Raw genomic sequence first — 16,641 nt, 5'->3', positions numbered from 1 at the left:
TTTGTCTCCTTAGGCTCTCAAATGCTTCAAGAACTGTACAAAATCTGGAGCAGTAACGTTCACTCCTGATACCAGTCAGGTTAATCTCAGTGCCACTTGAGATCAATAATACAACTATCACTACATCATGGGGATTATAAATAATGTAATCCAAGCTTCCAAGGCTAAATTTCTGTGCTAAAAGATGCCCTTGTAAAAGACATGCACATATAGAAATATATTTTTTGCCCAGCATTTTGTTTTCTCATTGTACTCGTGTTTGGGAAGAAAAAAGGCTGGGAAAGTCCTTTCCTCCCTGTTCTATTAACCTGCTTTTATTTCCCCTGGCTACCTGCACACAAAGAAACAGCAAAGCAGCAGCAAACCCCCCAAATGACTGCAAGCAGGGTCAAGAAGGAAGCACTGTTTCTTCATGCTGAAAACCAGAAGGCCCACAGTGCCAAAAGTTTGTGCTTCTTGATGATCGGCCAGTGAGCAGAGACATTAAGCCCTGCCCAGAGGCAGCCCTGGTAGCTAAGCATCACTTGGAGAAATCCATGGAGCCAACCACTCGTACCACCATCACGCCACACAACTGCCCTCTGCCTTGGCTCATCGCTAATTCAGGGTTATGTTATTCCCATGAACTGCTGCTTGTGTTTCTGCACAGAAAGCAAACCAGAGAACATGCTATCCTCCATAAACACCATATTCTGCATGGAGGAGGGGATTAGGGGAAAACAATGGCAGAGTGTCTTCAGCAAGCTGGAAGCAGTCCCAGCTTCAAACTTCACAATGACACACAGGAAGAAGTTCTGAAAGCTTCCCAGTCAAAGAGTACCCCTGTGTGCCAGGCTTGGGGATGTCTGGACATAAGAATGGCCTTTAAAGCATAAGGACACAAGAGCACTGCACACAGACAGTGCCTGTGAATGCAGAGAACAGTGGCTCAAGCTCAGCTTTTTTTTTTTCTTCCTCTCCTTTTCTTCTCCTCTCTGGCATTCAGTGTTAATCGTATTGTCCAGCTTCTTAACCTTATTTAGGTCAGAGGCTTCAATGCAAAATAGACTTAGAAACACAAACCTTCTGTGGGAATGAGAAAGCCTGCTTGGCCAGAAGAGGAGCTCCCCAGATATTAAAACTGAAGCACAATCATACTTCAGAAAGCGATGATGGGAAGATACAGTGCTTCGTGAACTGGGTTGGGCTCAGCCCAGCAGTGCAGTCTTACACCTCATGCAGCTTTACACATGCTTCCCATGTTACGGGGAGAGCTCCAGGGCCAATAAAGTAGCTCTTAGCATGCTACGTGCATGACGTGAATCGGAGTCGGGTGGATGCCTACCAAGATGTTCCCCGTGGTTTCACCCCTATGTTCTGCCAACTGCTGCGACTTCATGCCTTCCTCCACCCCAGTGTGCTGCAGTACACTTTCTTCTCCAGCCTGAACACGTGATAACCCCCCAAAAAACAGTGATGAAGTGGCAAAGGAAGTAACATAAGGCACCCCTAGTGAGCGTAAGTGAGAACATTGCACTCTGCGCCCTGGTGACTGTTTTCCTGGATCGATATTGTGCTTAAAGTAATATAAACAGGGCTCTGGTGTTTTTTTCCTCAATAGTACTTATGCACCTGCTGGTCTACAAAGTACATGAAGTGGAAATTACAGCCCTTTTACAACACTATTCTCATTCCCATTTCTTGATTATTCTGAGGATAAACTAATCATTGCTCCACAGCAAGCATTTCAGGTTATTTGAAGAGGTGTAATTTATACTGGTTTTGTTAACATGACTGCCCCCGAAGTTATGTAATAAAATCACCTTATAAAAACAACCAAACTCATGATTTAACACCTATAGGCAATAACACAGTACTAAAATATCCAGACCGCCATTCAGCACACTCATAAGACAAAGCGACAGTATGGAAAAAGGGATGTTAAAACAGGGTGTCAGGGAAATGCACAAGTGTTTGATGGGCTGCAGCAGACAGGAGGGTGGAAACAGGGAATAAGGAAACTGTACACAGACGTGTCATTAACCAGCATTTTCCAAGTTCAATTTGTTTCCCTGCTGGAGTTCAGGTGGCACTAAATGGAGAAAAGGTTCAACAGTTCTCCTTTAGCATCAATTATTTTTGCAGTGGGAGAACTCCACATGCCCGTGCTTCCCAAGCTGCCTGTGATGGTACGTGGCCAAGCTCCATCCTTGCACCATAGCAAGGCAGAGCAGCCTGCCACAGGAGGAGGGAACCAGCTGGGTTTGCTGAACAAGGAGCCCCAGCTCTACCAGTCTCAGTGATTTTTACCAGTCCCAAGTTACCACCTGGGAGGTACAACTTGAACCGAGCACCAGCGGTAATGAAAATGTTAGCAACAACCTCTGTGCTTTCCTGGGACAGTGGATTCAAGCTATTGCAAGACCTTTGTTCCCAGGCACTGTGAAATTGCCTCGCAGTAAATAGAGTGTGCAAAGCTTACAGACAACATTTGATCAAGTCTTTGGGATACAATGACCCTGGGAAGACCTCAAAATTAGGGAAAAAAATCCCTGGGAAAACAAAAAAAAACAACAACAGAATAACAGTGTAGACACTTCTGAAGTCTCCTGCAGAAGAGTTTTCAGATCATACTTATGTTCCCAATGAAAAACACACTTATATACCAACTAGGAAAGTACTTCCACTTAGTGTTGCTCTGGCTATAGACTTCATAGAATACCCTAAAATGCACCAATAGGTATTTTAAAGTCAGGCCATAGAGAGTTTTGTATGGACAACTTCAGACATATTCCTACAAATACCAGAATTTAGCCAAATCAAGCCATATCTACACACTGGTGACAAATGACACCACCATGACAGAGCTGATATTCCTTCATTACTTTCTATTTTTAAGAGACATGCTTAATAGCACTCTGTGCTGAAGAACCGCTAGACAAAAAGATCCTCCTGATATAAATTCATCAGTCTTTCCTCCCAGAGTTGATGTCTCCAGGCACTATCTTTAGTAAGACAAGATGCATATGAAACAGCAATTGTGAAGTGGCACTGCAGCTTGGCAAAACCAGAAAGGCTCAACTGAAGGCAGTGAAATAGTTCTGGGTGGTTGTGCTGCTCAGCTCTGAACGTACATACAAATTCCTTTTGGACAATCACTCTTGCAAGATAAAAATAATTCCATGTCCAACACGTCTGGAAGTTAAAAGTCCCATCTGAGAAAGTTTAATCCCATCTGAGGAACAGAAATTTAAAACTTAACTACTTTCTTCCTTCAAAGCAATGGTACAGGAGCCTCCTCTGTTTGCCAGAATTTGCAACACCCTCCAAAATACCTTAAAAGACACTGATTTTCAAACTGCCTGCCAAGAGGCTTCAGAAGAGGAGAAAGAAATACTGCAGCACATCTTGGAACAGAAGACAGTGTTAGCATGATTTTGAGGAAATGTCAAGAATGATCAAAGGGAACTTGAGTTCTTGGCCTTGCAGGCAGGTGGAAGATAACACAATTCAATCCTGGTGGCTTGAAAGCAAGGGTTTGATCAAAACATACTTGGGCTAACTGGAAGCACTAAAGGTGTGGCAAGCCAAGTGAAGCCAACAAAAAAGGCTTTAGTTCAGTAGGCCTGGAGAGAGGATGAGGAAGGAGGGGGGCACATTCAGGTTAGAAGAGCAAGTGTAAGGGTCAGATCAAAGATAGAGGTAGTTTCCTTTCAACTTGAGAACTGATGGACAGATTATTGTGTATCTTCTTACTTTCACTTGCATTTTGCCTAAACGGGTGCACAGATGTGCACTTCAGAGCTCACAAAATCAGCTTTACACAAAGCAGAAAAAAAAAAGTCAAAATGGGACTGGAAGCTCCTTGCAGCAGAAGGTGAAGTGAGACAAACCACAGCAAAGTCCAAGTGCTCTCAGTTTAAAAAAGAAATGGGAAATATCACATGCTTAGATAGGGCTTTTGCTTGTGCAGTACTACCTTTATCTACAGGTAGTTTTTCCAGCATTTTTATGGCCAACAGCTCTGTGTTGAAGTTGCACAAATATCTATTAAATCCATGAGCTGTTGACTGAGGACTGTTCAGCCTCAGAACTTCTATATTGTCCCTTAAGCCACAATTTCCTTTTCTGTGTTAATACTTCCATCACTGAAATTGGAAGTGATTAAGAGCAAGAAATTCAGATTTTTAAAGTTATTTTTTTTGGTAACCAAGGAACAATCTTTTTCAACAGATCCCTGTGAGATACGTTGGAAGCAAACCCAAATTTCCACTAGCTGGATTCTTGCCTCAGGTAAAACCCTGGCTGCCAGTTTTTGGGTTCAAACCTCCCTCATCCCCTTCTGCTGCAGAAAATGAAGGTGTGATGCCATCCTGCTCATTGCTCAACACCATGTTTTCCTTAGGGAGGCCAGTGCAGAGGACAGTTGGCAGTGCTCGTAGTTTGCTTTGCATCGATTATGAACCGGGAATGTAAACACAGGGAGAGATAAGGGAAGGAGCAGTACAAAGGAACAGCAGGAAGATGTGGATAGACAGAAAGCCCAAACTGTTGCTGCCAAAATCATAGCTAAACTCCAGCTGGCCCGTATAACGGTTGCAAAGCCCAGTCAGGTGCTGCGGCAGCATTTTCCTGTTCTCCAATGACATTTATTTTCTCTCTTAATTCAACAGCAGCTGTGATGTTTTATAAGCAGTGGGGACCTCGGGCTGCTACAGCAGACTTCCTCTTCCACGTGGCGTGGTGCTGGCGTGCACCTTACCACCGCCACTCATACACACCACAAGAGGAGAACAACTCTGAGGGATCACTAAGGTGGCCCTCCCTCATGCTGGTGGTCCCCAGCTCTGCCTGCAGAGGATGAGCCACATCTGCTTACAGCAGCTGAAGATGGCGTTACCACCACAAAATCACCACCTTGCTTATGAGGAAAGCAGTTCTGAATCGGATGGTAGGGGTTGTTCTCAGCTAAGGATAATCCCCTCCGTAGGAATTCACACTTCTACACATTTCTGTCTGCTTACAAGGAGAAAGGAGGAACAAGGTAGTCACTTTGTGCATTATGACCATGGGACTTCCTTCATATGCATTAAAAAGCAACAGACTTGAATATTTTGCAGTTAATTTTTCAGCACCAAATTAGAATCGCTTCTGGCATAGCGCTCTGTGATTTGGTGGCAATAAGCTAGCGATGAACTTGGTCTTACTTGCTTACAGAGAGCACACAAAGAGACCAAACAGGAGCCCTAAGTTAGCATCTGCTGTGTATGCACCAGCAGGCCACTTCCAGCTCAGCAGAAAGCTGGCTAACATTTCCACCTGCCAAACCTCAGGGAGGTCATTGACCGGCAAGTGCCACGAGCAGCGCTGGAGAAAAGGCCATCGGAGCTGGGCAGCATGCACTCCCTGTGACCACAAGCGTACGACAGACAGACCAGCAAGGGAGAAGTGGAGAAAACTCAGCTATAAATAAAAAGGAGCCAAAGGAGAACTCCCAAAACAAAAGCAACAGCCTCTCTGCGCTGTACCCAGGAGAGGTTCATGCTCTTCTCCCCTTGCTAGGCGAAAAAAGGGCACATAATTTTTTGCATGACTAACAGTGTATTACAAGCACAAGGGATTTAGGGCAGGAAACCTGCCACCACACCACAAAGCAAAATCCTTGTTGATCAATTAGCTGTTCACTAACCCATTAAAAATTAGCTCAGCTGTGAACAATTTAGACAGCTGCTGTAGCTGAATCCATACAGCAGCTAGACAGCTTCACCTGAACCACTTAAAAGAAAGGAAAAAGGCAAGCAGAAGGAAACTTCCCAATTCCTTCTCTTCTTCCTCATCCATATAAATCTAAGGCACAAATTGCTCCCAGGAATAGCTTTGTCTGGTGGGACTTAGTCCAAAAAGAGCAGGGGGGCATTACTGCACTGCCTCACAGTCCCACACAGACATGGGGCAGACAGACAGCCCGCAGAGCACCGAGGTGCCCTCACAAACCAGGAGTGAGTATGCCAGCATTAGCTAGAGGAACCCAAACCACATGAGCCGGCTGGGATGCTGCAAACAGCCCAGCACAACCCAGCTCCGGGGGGAGAGAGCCATGGATGGAAATAAGGTTAATTAGCTCAGCTGGAGCCCTGGAAAAATGCAGCACAATGCCCGGTCTGAAACTCACCTGAATTGTTCAGAATAAAGCTGGGTGTCTCCGAACAGCCCCGCGTTGCCCCGTTTAGACAGTCACTGCAATGAATCAACATGCCCTGGAGCATGGTCCATGCAGTAATGCAGCACTTGAGTAGGGGGAAAAAAATAACATATAGGTCGCTGGGGACTGCCTGCTGGACTCATCCCGCTGCAGATAGAGCGTGTTTAATAACCACAATATTCCTGGCCAGCACTAGCATCTATGACAATATGATCTCAAATGTTCTTTTCCATATGAACTATTTTTCTTATTATTCATGCGCTGTTCAACTTCTGGAACATCTGCCCATGCAGGGGCACAATCAGGGTAACCATCTTTCTCCAGTAACCTCTTAATTACCAGCCTCTAGTAATTTTACCAGCAGCACTGGAAATAACAGTGCAGGGCTGAAGCCTGGCTCCTGCTCCTGAAACCTCCCCGCCATGAGGATGGAAACAAGGTCAGCAGGGCTGATCTTCCCAGCTGCTCTAAAATATGTGTCGTGCTGGAAAGCAGCACCCAACTTGACCACGGAGTGGATGTGCTGCCAACGCCAGGGGAGGGAGGTGCAGACAACCCCTCGGCAGAGGGAAAGCACATCCTCACCTCTGGCATGGGAGAGGAGCTGCTTGGGAGGTCTCACCCACACCTTGCCAAAGCTTTTTGAGCACTCAGACACTCCTTCGCCAGCAGCATTATTCTCCAGTGAATCAGAGCTCGCAAAGTCCCCCCTTGTAAAAATAAAATAAAAAAAAATAATCTGGAAATGAAACAGCAATTGTGTTCCTGTTTTTAACCACCATTATTAATAACGTGCCACAGTTCTTGTCTCCATCGCCCCACCATATAATAGCACTGAGAAATTACTGCAGCTGGTTGTAATTATTTCGTGAGGCCGCTGTGCTTGCATATGTCAGCTTACACCTGCACTGCTACGAAGAACAAAGCCGTTTAAAAATAAGTTATATGCACGCTATAATCTGTGTCCTATCAACTTCTCCCTGCTCATCTGGCTGAGCCTGGAAATTGTTATTTGGGCAGGGCTCCCAGTGACTTCAGGGAATGCTAATTACAGGCTGGAGCAGCAGGGCCCTCCTACCAGTGCGACAGCAACAGCCACGCTGAGCCGACCTCCGGCAGCAAGGAGGGTGCAGCTGAATCTGTAAATCCAGCATTTATGAAACATCCCTGCTTAGCACAGCCGGAGATCACAGCATGAGCTGCGAGCCAGGCCAGCACGGGGCTGCAGAGACAGTGTTTTCCCCTAGTTAAGCAGGGCTGACCGAGTTTCCACTCGCATGATGTCAGGAATTTGGGGGATTCAGTTCCCATGTTCGTAGCCCCTTGGCTTGGCTTGCCCCCATCCTTTCCTGGTAAGGACAGCAGCACCAGCACCTTTTGCCTTCAGGGGTGCTCCTGTTGCTCTTCTTAAGCTGCAGCTACAACACTACTGCTCCTAGGGCTGTACTGTGAGCTCCAAAACCGCAGAAGAATCACAGAGCATTAAAGATTTCTTCTTACAGGATGCAGCCCTACGCACAGATACCTACTCTGCTCTCTATACTCAGGCAGCGTAGCTCTTCTGAGAAGCCAAGCAGGATGAGGTTATAGCCTTGTGGTCCCTGAAGCAGGCAATAAAATGCTGGTTACTCGCTTCACCTGCCTATCACCACAAGTCAGCTGATCCATTCGATATTTGCTATGCAGGATACAGCAAATTCTGCAGAAGTAAATTTGGCAGCTCAGATTTACCAGAATACCTGCAACCAGCAACTTGAACCCAGTGATGTGAAACAAACATGCAGAATAGCCCCGAAGGCATGGATTGAAACTATGCAGACATTAAGTGCTGCCAGATGTATCGAGTCCACATGTTGGAAACGTTGTATGTATATAACAAATGCTTTCCTTGCTGATCTGTTCCATTTCAGTCAGGCTCTGTGGTACAAACAGCAGGGGCAGAGGAAGATCAGAATAGAAGTCGGGAAAAGTAGGTTTTATTTTCTGTGGATGAGCTGACCTTTACCTACACTGCTCCTCCAGCCACATTCTCATCTTTAAGGGTGGCACACAGGTAGAAAGGGCTGATTAGGGACAGTTGCTCAGATGTTCAAGGAATAAGCTCAGTTACACTGAAAGGAAGCCAGATGCTCCGATCACCCTTTAAAAGAGAAAGTCCCTGCAAAGGTCACAGGGTTAGAGGACAAAAAAAACAACAGTAACAACAAAACCCACACAAACCCACCCCAATTTTTGTCCTCAGAGGTATCATGAGATGCAACTGAATGGCTTGACATGTATCTCTACTTGCAGTGTTCATAACGAAACCTCTTTGCAAAGTACCCCTAGAAGATACCATCTCAAAAACCCCTTTATTCTCAAGCGTTTTCCTGGAGTCGCAGATGGCAGGATTTCCTACACATTACATAAGGAGGGGAGGGTGCATTTGTTCTTTTGCAGTTTAAGACTTATTAGCACAGCCGAGTTACTTGAGCCAGGCCTCTTTCCTGCTCTTTTATTGCAGGGGAATTATTCTTGGCAGGGCCCCAGCATGGCATTAGCCTGATGGAGAAAAAACAAACAGACACAGAAAGAGTCACAGAGCAGAAACACCTCAGGGCTCTGCCGGGTCGCCGAGAGTGGTGGTGACGGGAGAGAAATGACAAATGCAGCCTGGTGCCGAGCCTCTGGGGCATGCAAGAGCTGCTGCTACTACTACCAGATGCTGTCTGTGTGGGGGATACGTTCCCTTTCCATCATTCTGCTAGGAAACACGACCACAAAGCAGCAGGTTGGAGGTCCACCACCTCATCCTTCCTAAAGAAGCAGCCACTTTCTCCTTGCCCTTGGTCCCTGTGGGCTCTCCCAGCTTGTTGGGGAAGAGGTGTTGAATCCATTACCAGGGGAATGTCTGTCCGCCCACTGCCTTTTGGGAGGCAGATTGGGGCCGAGCTTCACCTTCCTGCAGCAGGAGCCCTGACACAGGTCTCTGAGCAAAGGAAAGTGAGGGACAGCATACCAAATTCTTACCTTACAGACCTCTCCGCTGACATCAAACCCAGCTGCAGACAGCTAACGGGTCGCAGTGCTGGCATGTTGGAAAAGATAACAGACAAGAACCAACAGGGAAACCATGCCAAGAGGAGAGAGAAATCACAGCCTCACAATAGCACCTGTGTTTGTTGCTCTACAGCAGTTTGTGCAACAGGTGTTAAGGCTTTATTACACACGTTTTGCATCAGAAAGGGCTAACTGCACCAACAAGCTGAGCTTAGACAGCAGCAGAGGAAAAGGCCAGCCTGAGTCGCCTGACATCTGGAAGGAGCCAGAGCCACGGTCCCTGGAATGTGAGCCCCAACCCTAGTGCTTCATTATCTTCCCACCACATGCTTTTTTTTTTTTAATTAGTATTATTTATTTTTTGAGAGAGTGAGGGTTCGAGAGTGAGCCTTTCAGACTGTCAATTTCCATTTACTCAATTGCAAAGTATCATTACAAGGCAAAAAAAAAAAAAAAAAAAGTCTTCAAAAAATTCCTGCTCGGTACTGTGAAGCACAACTTCCACCAGTTGGAAAGCCTCCCCCACAAAACGTGCTGGGGAACATGCACAGCTAATTGCTGCCCTCAGCTACAAGCAAGCTTCCAAGCAAGCAATTAAACTAGAAGATGTATCCCCAGGGTGCTCTGTGCATCACCTGGCACAACACTCACCTGGGTCACCCTGCAGTCACGCAGCACATCCCAGCCAGAGAGAGCAGTTGCGGGGTGCCACAGCAGCCATGAGCTCAGTTTATGGCCAGGAGGGAGAAGTTTCATGCAGGTATGGATGAAGAGAGGAAAGCATTCCCTTCCCTCAGGTAGGGGACAACCCTCGTGTTCTTCTGTTGACCTTGGCCAGAGAAAACATCTCCACTGGGGCTGCGAATCCTCCCCATGAAGAAGCAGGTGCATTCGATCTGAACTCGCCATGTCAAACACATGCTACTTTTTTTTTTTTTTTTGAGGTGCAAATAAACTGTTGGTGACTTCTCCCCAGCCTCAAGAGCTGATGGCAGCTGGAAGAGGCGACCTGCAGCCTGCAAGGAATGCCAGCTCTGTCCTGCCTTAAACAAATCCCACATCTGCTGTACCACGTCTGCAAGAAATGCCAGGGGTTTGGGCAAATTCACCCACGTTTGATACTTTAATCCAATTAAGTGTCATGCTCGCCTCCACGTTCACCATGTTAATCTCTTCTAAAATTACTCTCTAGTCCTCTGAATGAAAACACCTCTGTCCTCCACTCCAAACACAGTCATAAACATAGATCCTTGAAATATAAGAAAGAGACTGAGGACCTTGCTGTATTTCTCTATTTTCGTGCCGCAGTGGTGGATTTCAAAATAGCTTAGCAGTAGCAGTCATACTCCCTTATTTGGTACACACTCCTCTTGCTGCTATTCTTAAGAAATTTAGCACTGTGGGGAGAGTGTGGAGTATATTTTCCCTCCTCCAGCAGATTTCTCTGTGTGAAGTTTGACCTTTTCTTGCCTTATTTTTTTCCTTAAATGAAATAAAAACAAATGAAGGCATTGTCCTTTTCCCTTCCTGCAACACTGCTCTCCCAGTGCAAAGGCTGCCCAAGGCTTGAAGAAGCTCATCATCTGGCCTCACCTGGAAATGAGCAGCAATTCCCCTCCTTGCTAATGCCTGAAAGAACAAGCCCAAGGGGTCTCAAAGCTATTTGAGGTGAACCAGACAGGAGGGAAAAAAAAGCCACAAACAAGAAAGAAGCATTAAAACCAGCATTTCAACTGGCATGAGAGTCCCTGGACAGAGATCTCCAGCTCAGACTAAGATTCCTTGCTGCTCCTTAATGTTTTTAAAACCGTCTTCTTGACATGCTGTACATTTTTCCTGGATTTAGAAAGCTATGGGAGGCAGGCTGTCACACATTCTGCCACAAAGCAACGCTCCAGCCCCCGAGACCACACAGGACCGTACGGTATGAGCACGCAGCAGCACGCTTATTTACATGCAGACAGTGGTGCACAAAGTGCATTAGCAAGGCAGGCAGGCAGACGCTCCCACAAGCTAAGCTGTCAGGCTAAATAGCCTTCAGATCCACCAGAAAAAGCTTTGCTGCTCAAGTTTCCAGCTAGGACCAAGCATGGGCCATCCGCTGAGCTCCTTAAGCATGCACTTTCCATACTGCACTGATTTTGGTAGGCTGAAGCACTGATAAGCCCTGTGCAATTATGTTTTTTTGACTGAAGAAGCAAACTTCTTACTAATCTGTTAGTAAGAAGTAAAAGATTAGTAAGAAGCTGATTCACCTGGGCAAAGATTAGTTTGCAAGTCATTTTTATCAGTTTCCAGGGTCCAGGAAGCTGGGGCAGGGAGGCAGACCGTGGACTTCACACACACAGGCAGCTTCTGAGCTCTGCAAAGTTTGTTTTACAGTTACAAAGCTCCACGGACTGCAGCTACACAGCACGAGCAAGAGGAAATTCCTTCTCATTGCTCACTGAGGTGCTGAGTAAGACTTTTCCTAACATATACTTTTATTCCTGCATTGCGTCCACTTCTCTGTTCCCACATTTACTTTCCCAGGAAGCTTTCACAGGCCTGTCTGTAGATGCACATCACTCACTCATTTCTTTCCAACTTATCACAAGTGTGGTCAAGTACAGAGAATGATTGCCCCATGCTCTCCCCATGTGATTGATGGTATTTGTGCAATTAAATGGAACAGCATGAAAAAACTCCTTGTAGCAGGCTCCTTGAAAATCTCAAGGTTTCAGAGAGCCCACTCACACCCCCCAGCACACCCACGTACCTGCTGGGTTAAGCTGGATAAAAAGTGCCATGCAGGCTAAAAAATAAAACAAAGCAAAACAAACAGTTATGATCACACTCTGCATGCACATGCAGGCTTATTTTATATGTCACTTTCTTTGCTTATCCTTTTTAACAGGCGGGTTGTTTTGGGTGCCCCAGCAATGCTGAAGATGCAGAAGTGGCAGACAGTTAACACTTGACCAGACGAGGCCCTAAGATGAACAAAGGCACAGAAATCCCCAAAGCCACTTCTCTTCCAGAACTGGGACCTAATAATCCTAGCTGGGCTGTCATCCCCATTTTGGCTATCGAGCAGTCGTGGCTGGAGGGTGAGAGATGCTTCCTGTGTCGGAGCATCAGGCGCCCAAACAGCACGCAGCAGGGCAGGCGGAAAGCAGCACAGAGGTGTCCCTGCCCAGGAACATGGTACCACAATGCAGGATGCCAAAACACTGTCGCTGTCTTTCTAGCGTGCCTGACCTCTGCCAGCACACCGACAATAGCTGTTATGCAGCACGGCAGGACAGCAGCAGAGAAGGACAGGGCTCTCAGCACTCCCAAGGATAACAGTTTGTCAGCGTTTCCTTTCCCCACTATATCCCCTCTTCAGTAGTCTGAGAGTCACCTGTCTGTACTAATTTCCAGCTGGGAGTTTGAACAGAAAAGCAAAGTAAGCTTCCCAGTGCCATAAACCAAACACCAGACCCACTGGGACAGATTTAACATGTGGAAAGGAAAGGGCAAAAGTTACTGTGAAACCCTCATTGCATTCTTACAAACTTATAGAAAGCAGAGAGTATAGCAACGAGATATTTTGGCAGAGAGATACCCCCAGCTCTGCTGTGTGCCTACCTTACAAAAATTGCTCTTGGCTTCTCAGCCATGAACAGGAGAAGCACTATCCCCCTTTAGTAGCAAAGGTCAGCCCAGCCACTGACCACACCACAAACAGATCTTGCTCCGTGCCCATAAACCCAGCAAAATCAGGGCTGGCTGGCTGCCCGGAGCAAGTGTCAGCAGCCCAGCTCTCCCCAGCAGGTGCCCTGCCGCCAGGGCAGAGGGAAGATGCAGTGGGTTTGCACCAGCCTGGCACAGGGGCAGCCCAGGGAACTGCCCCACACCTTGCAGATGAGCAGCACCCCCAGATTAGCAAGCACCTGATGACTGCTTGTTAATGACCTGTGTCACCCTCATGAGACAAGCTGTGGCATTCTACGCTCATTACACTGCCCAAAACATACCGAGTGTGCTCTGAAGTCTTTTGATTTCCCCCCCCAATGAAGAGTGGGTCCAAGAGAGGGCAGACTACAGCCCCAACACTGAGGTTAAGGAGGTTACCACCCAAACAAAACTTTTTAGAGAAGAAACGCTGGAAGGTCTCAGCTTGGCAATGAGAACATAACTGCTGCAAGGCTCTGAGAAAGGCAGAAGCAGCTCTGTATCCAGCCTCCCCAAGTGGCACTAAGATGCTTGGGAAAACACTGTGAGAAACAGGGTATACACAGAGCAGCCCTTCTCCTGGTATTCCCTCCTGGCTTCTGGTAGGGAAGACAAGCCTGTAACCTGTTCAAAAGGCTAACGCCTTGATGAAGAACCTGTCCTCGACCACAGTAACAAGTCTTAGCAGGCCCACTGCGACCAACCATAACAGCTCAATCTTTCCCATACTGACAAGCATAAATACCCATGCACATCCTCAGGTGGGCTATCACCTTCTAAGGACTACGGTGGCTCCACCATGCGACAGTGACTGCAGCCCCAGCATTAGAACTCAATCAGAAATCCACCACAAGAAGCAGGAAGCATTTAATAATCCCAGGAAGCAATGAGACACGCAAAGTACCAGGATCACTACGGGACATTACACTGCTCTAAAACCCAAAAGGCATTGACCTAGGATCCCATGGGAAGCTCGGACTACCAGACAAGAGCTGCCTCTTACCTGTTCTCCAGCAGCGTCATGCAGACGACCTCCCGCACGCCCGGGTTGTTGGCCTTCTCAACGGAGCAGCTCTGCAGGTTCCAGGTGGCCACCCTCAGCACGGGTCTGCCGTCCCTCAGCCCCCCGAACATCTCCACCGACGGGCGAGTGGAGATGATTTGGGTTGGGCCCCCGGGGGGAAAATCCAAGTCCTCGCTCTGGAGGCTTAGCGAAGTGGGGCTGGGATGAGGCTTGGCCGTGAAGTTGAGGCCACCGTTGGTGTTTGTCGAAGGGGGCCGGGACCTCTCTGCAAAAATCTGATGCCTAATTTTGTCTAGGAAGGAGGAGTTGATGCAGTTCATCCTCACCAGGTCCTCGATACTTTTGAAGGGCCCGTGCTCCTTCCGGTAGTCCACGATGCTGTTGGCGATCTTCTCCGTGATGCCGCGGATGCTCATGAGCTGCGCCGGCGTGGCAGTGTTGATGTTGATCTTGGTGACGGACAGGTAGTGCTCGGAGGCCGGGTCCTTCCGCAGGGAGCTGGGTGAGTGCTGCGCCGAGCTGCCCTTGCTGCTCACACAGATCTCGAACTTGACCTGCTCCAACTTGGCCGCCCCAACCCCACTGACCAGCGCCAGGTCCTCCACCTTCTTGAAGCCACCAATGTACTCGCGGTACTCCACGATGTTCTGGGCCACCACCCGGGTAACCCCGGGCAGGGTCATCAGCTCCTCCTCCGTGGCCGTGTTGATGTTGAGCCTCTCCTGGTTGACCAGGATGTTGCTGAAGTTGCATGCTGCGCTGAACTTGCGGCTGTGGCACAGGTCGCTGGGGTCCCGGGGAATGGAGCGGTGGCAGCCCAGGTTGCCCCCCATCTCACTGCCACCACCACACCGCCGAGCTGCCCAAGCCGAGGGGGGCTGCAAGCCCGGGACTCATGGACCCCACGGGTGCCTGGATGGTGGGGGGACAGACCCCAAAACGCTCGGTCAGCAACCACAGAGTACTCCTGTACCCTTCCTCTTCCTCCTCTTCCTCCTCCTCGGGGTCCACCAGCCGCCCGCTCCTCTCTGTCCGCCGGGCAGCGGGGAGAGGCGGCCGAGCTGCCCCCGCCTCCCTGCCCGCCCCAGCCCCGCAGCCCCCGCCGGCTCCTACCGCTGCCCGGTCCCGCCGGCGGTAGTAGGAGCTCGGCGGCAGCGCCCGCCCCTCAGCCGGCCCAGGCGGGGCCTGGCAGTGCCACTGCCTCCATCCCCGCCTCCCCGGGCGGAGGAGGGGAGAGAGGGGGCCCCCGCCGCGGCCTGGCCGCCGTGGGCCGTCCCCGAGTCCCCTCCGTGCAGCTAGCCACCCCCTGGGGCACCCCGTGAAGGCTCAGACCCAGCCCCGCAGCTGGAGGGGCAAGAGTTAGTTCATTATATCCACAGGTTTTGGTTTGCTTCACACAGTTGCATGTCTTGGTGGTGGTGGTGGTTCAGATTTGGGGGCACAGCTTGAGCCCTCGGGACAATGATCCCCAGGCTGATCCCCCCTCAATAAGTTAGCCTATCTGCTTCAGCCCACCAGCCCTGGTGCACCGCACACCCAGCCTCTCCCTGGCACACAGCACCATTGCCCTGCCCTGAAATCCTTGCTGCTTATTGCCCATGTGCCTCAGATGGTGTTAAAGAACCTCATTCATGTCCCAAAAGCTGCAGCAGCCCACTGCAGTCAGTGTTGGTAAAGGCACTGAGGTGTTTATCTGGCTTCTGTTGCACCGAGCCCCATGCTGGGCTGGCTGCAGTGCTATCTGGAGCCAAATGAGCTCACTCCAAACCAGCTCGACCATGCCCACACAGAAGTGACTGCAATGTCAATGAATCCTAAATACAATCGGTGGGTGTAATTGCAAGGAAGGGGGAGGACAATTGAAGGAAGGAGCAACATATGCTTGCAGATGCCAGCTACGCACCCCAATGCTGACAGTTCACATACGTTTCGTTTATCCAGCCAGAACACGGTGCATGAGCATTTTCAACATCAAGGCTCTGGACTGGCCCTCACAAAAAGCTAATCAGCTTGCATTAGCGGCTTATGTATGCATTTTCCATGGTAAATTAATGGAAATTATTTGGGTTCACCTGAAATAAAAAGCTGAATTTGTGTAGCTTCTTGATTAAAGGGAAGGGGTATGTGATGCGAATTAGGAAGCACAGGCTGCACCAGACTTTTAGCTTGCACATGGGCACTGCTGCTATGACATTTGCACTAGATATTCTGCTGCAGATCGCACATTTCTCTTCTCCCTGCCCAAGCAATAGAGTTAGCAAATTACTGGAATGGGTACTTGCTGCATTAGGGCACTGGCTCTTTGCTGACTGCTGGAGCGGTGAAAGTGCTCGCTTAGGTGATTAAATGCTTCCATGTCTACTGGAAAGTGCTCTGTGCACTGTGATAACAGTGGCCAATGCAGCAGAAGTCATGCTGGGCCTAATTCTACTGGGATGATACTAGCACAGAGCTGGAAACAATTAACCGCTCATCTGAGTATTCTTTGCGAGGCAATATTATTACTGTAATAGCTCCAGAAGCTGTTATCTCAATACTTTTATCTCAATAATATCTCAATACTATTATCTCAATAATACACACTCTTCTGCTTTCTACCATAGGTTGGTTAGAATTGATTCAGGCTCATTAAATAAGTTTTGAAGCTGAAAAGTACCAAAATCCATTTGAGGTGTGCCCCCATGACTGCAGGCAGCAC

At 48.4% G+C, this 16,641-nt stretch overlaps 1 protein-coding gene across 1 annotated transcript in view; it reads right to left on the bottom strand.

Annotated features, from left to right (window-relative positions):
* The window catches only part of EEPD1 (endonuclease/exonuclease/phosphatase family domain containing 1), a 61,791-nt gene extending 46,769 nt beyond the window's left edge, over positions 1-15,022 (bottom strand). The window contains exon 1 of the mRNA XM_082753254.1: positions 13,923-15,022. Within this exon, the coding sequence (XP_082609380.1) occupies positions 13,923-14,776 (854 nt within the window). The 5' untranslated portion in view covers positions 14,777-15,022. The remainder of the gene's footprint in view (positions 1-13,922) is intronic.
* Positions 15,023-16,641: the final 1,619 nt, after the last annotated feature.

Source organism: Aythya marila (assembly GCF_965140915.1).
Source record: "Aythya marila genome assembly, chromosome: 2".
NCBI lineage: Eukaryota > Metazoa > Chordata > Aves > Anseriformes > Anatidae > Aythya > Aythya marila.
Note: the sequence above shows the minus strand (reverse complement) of the source record. Positions and strands in the feature narration are given on the sequence as shown.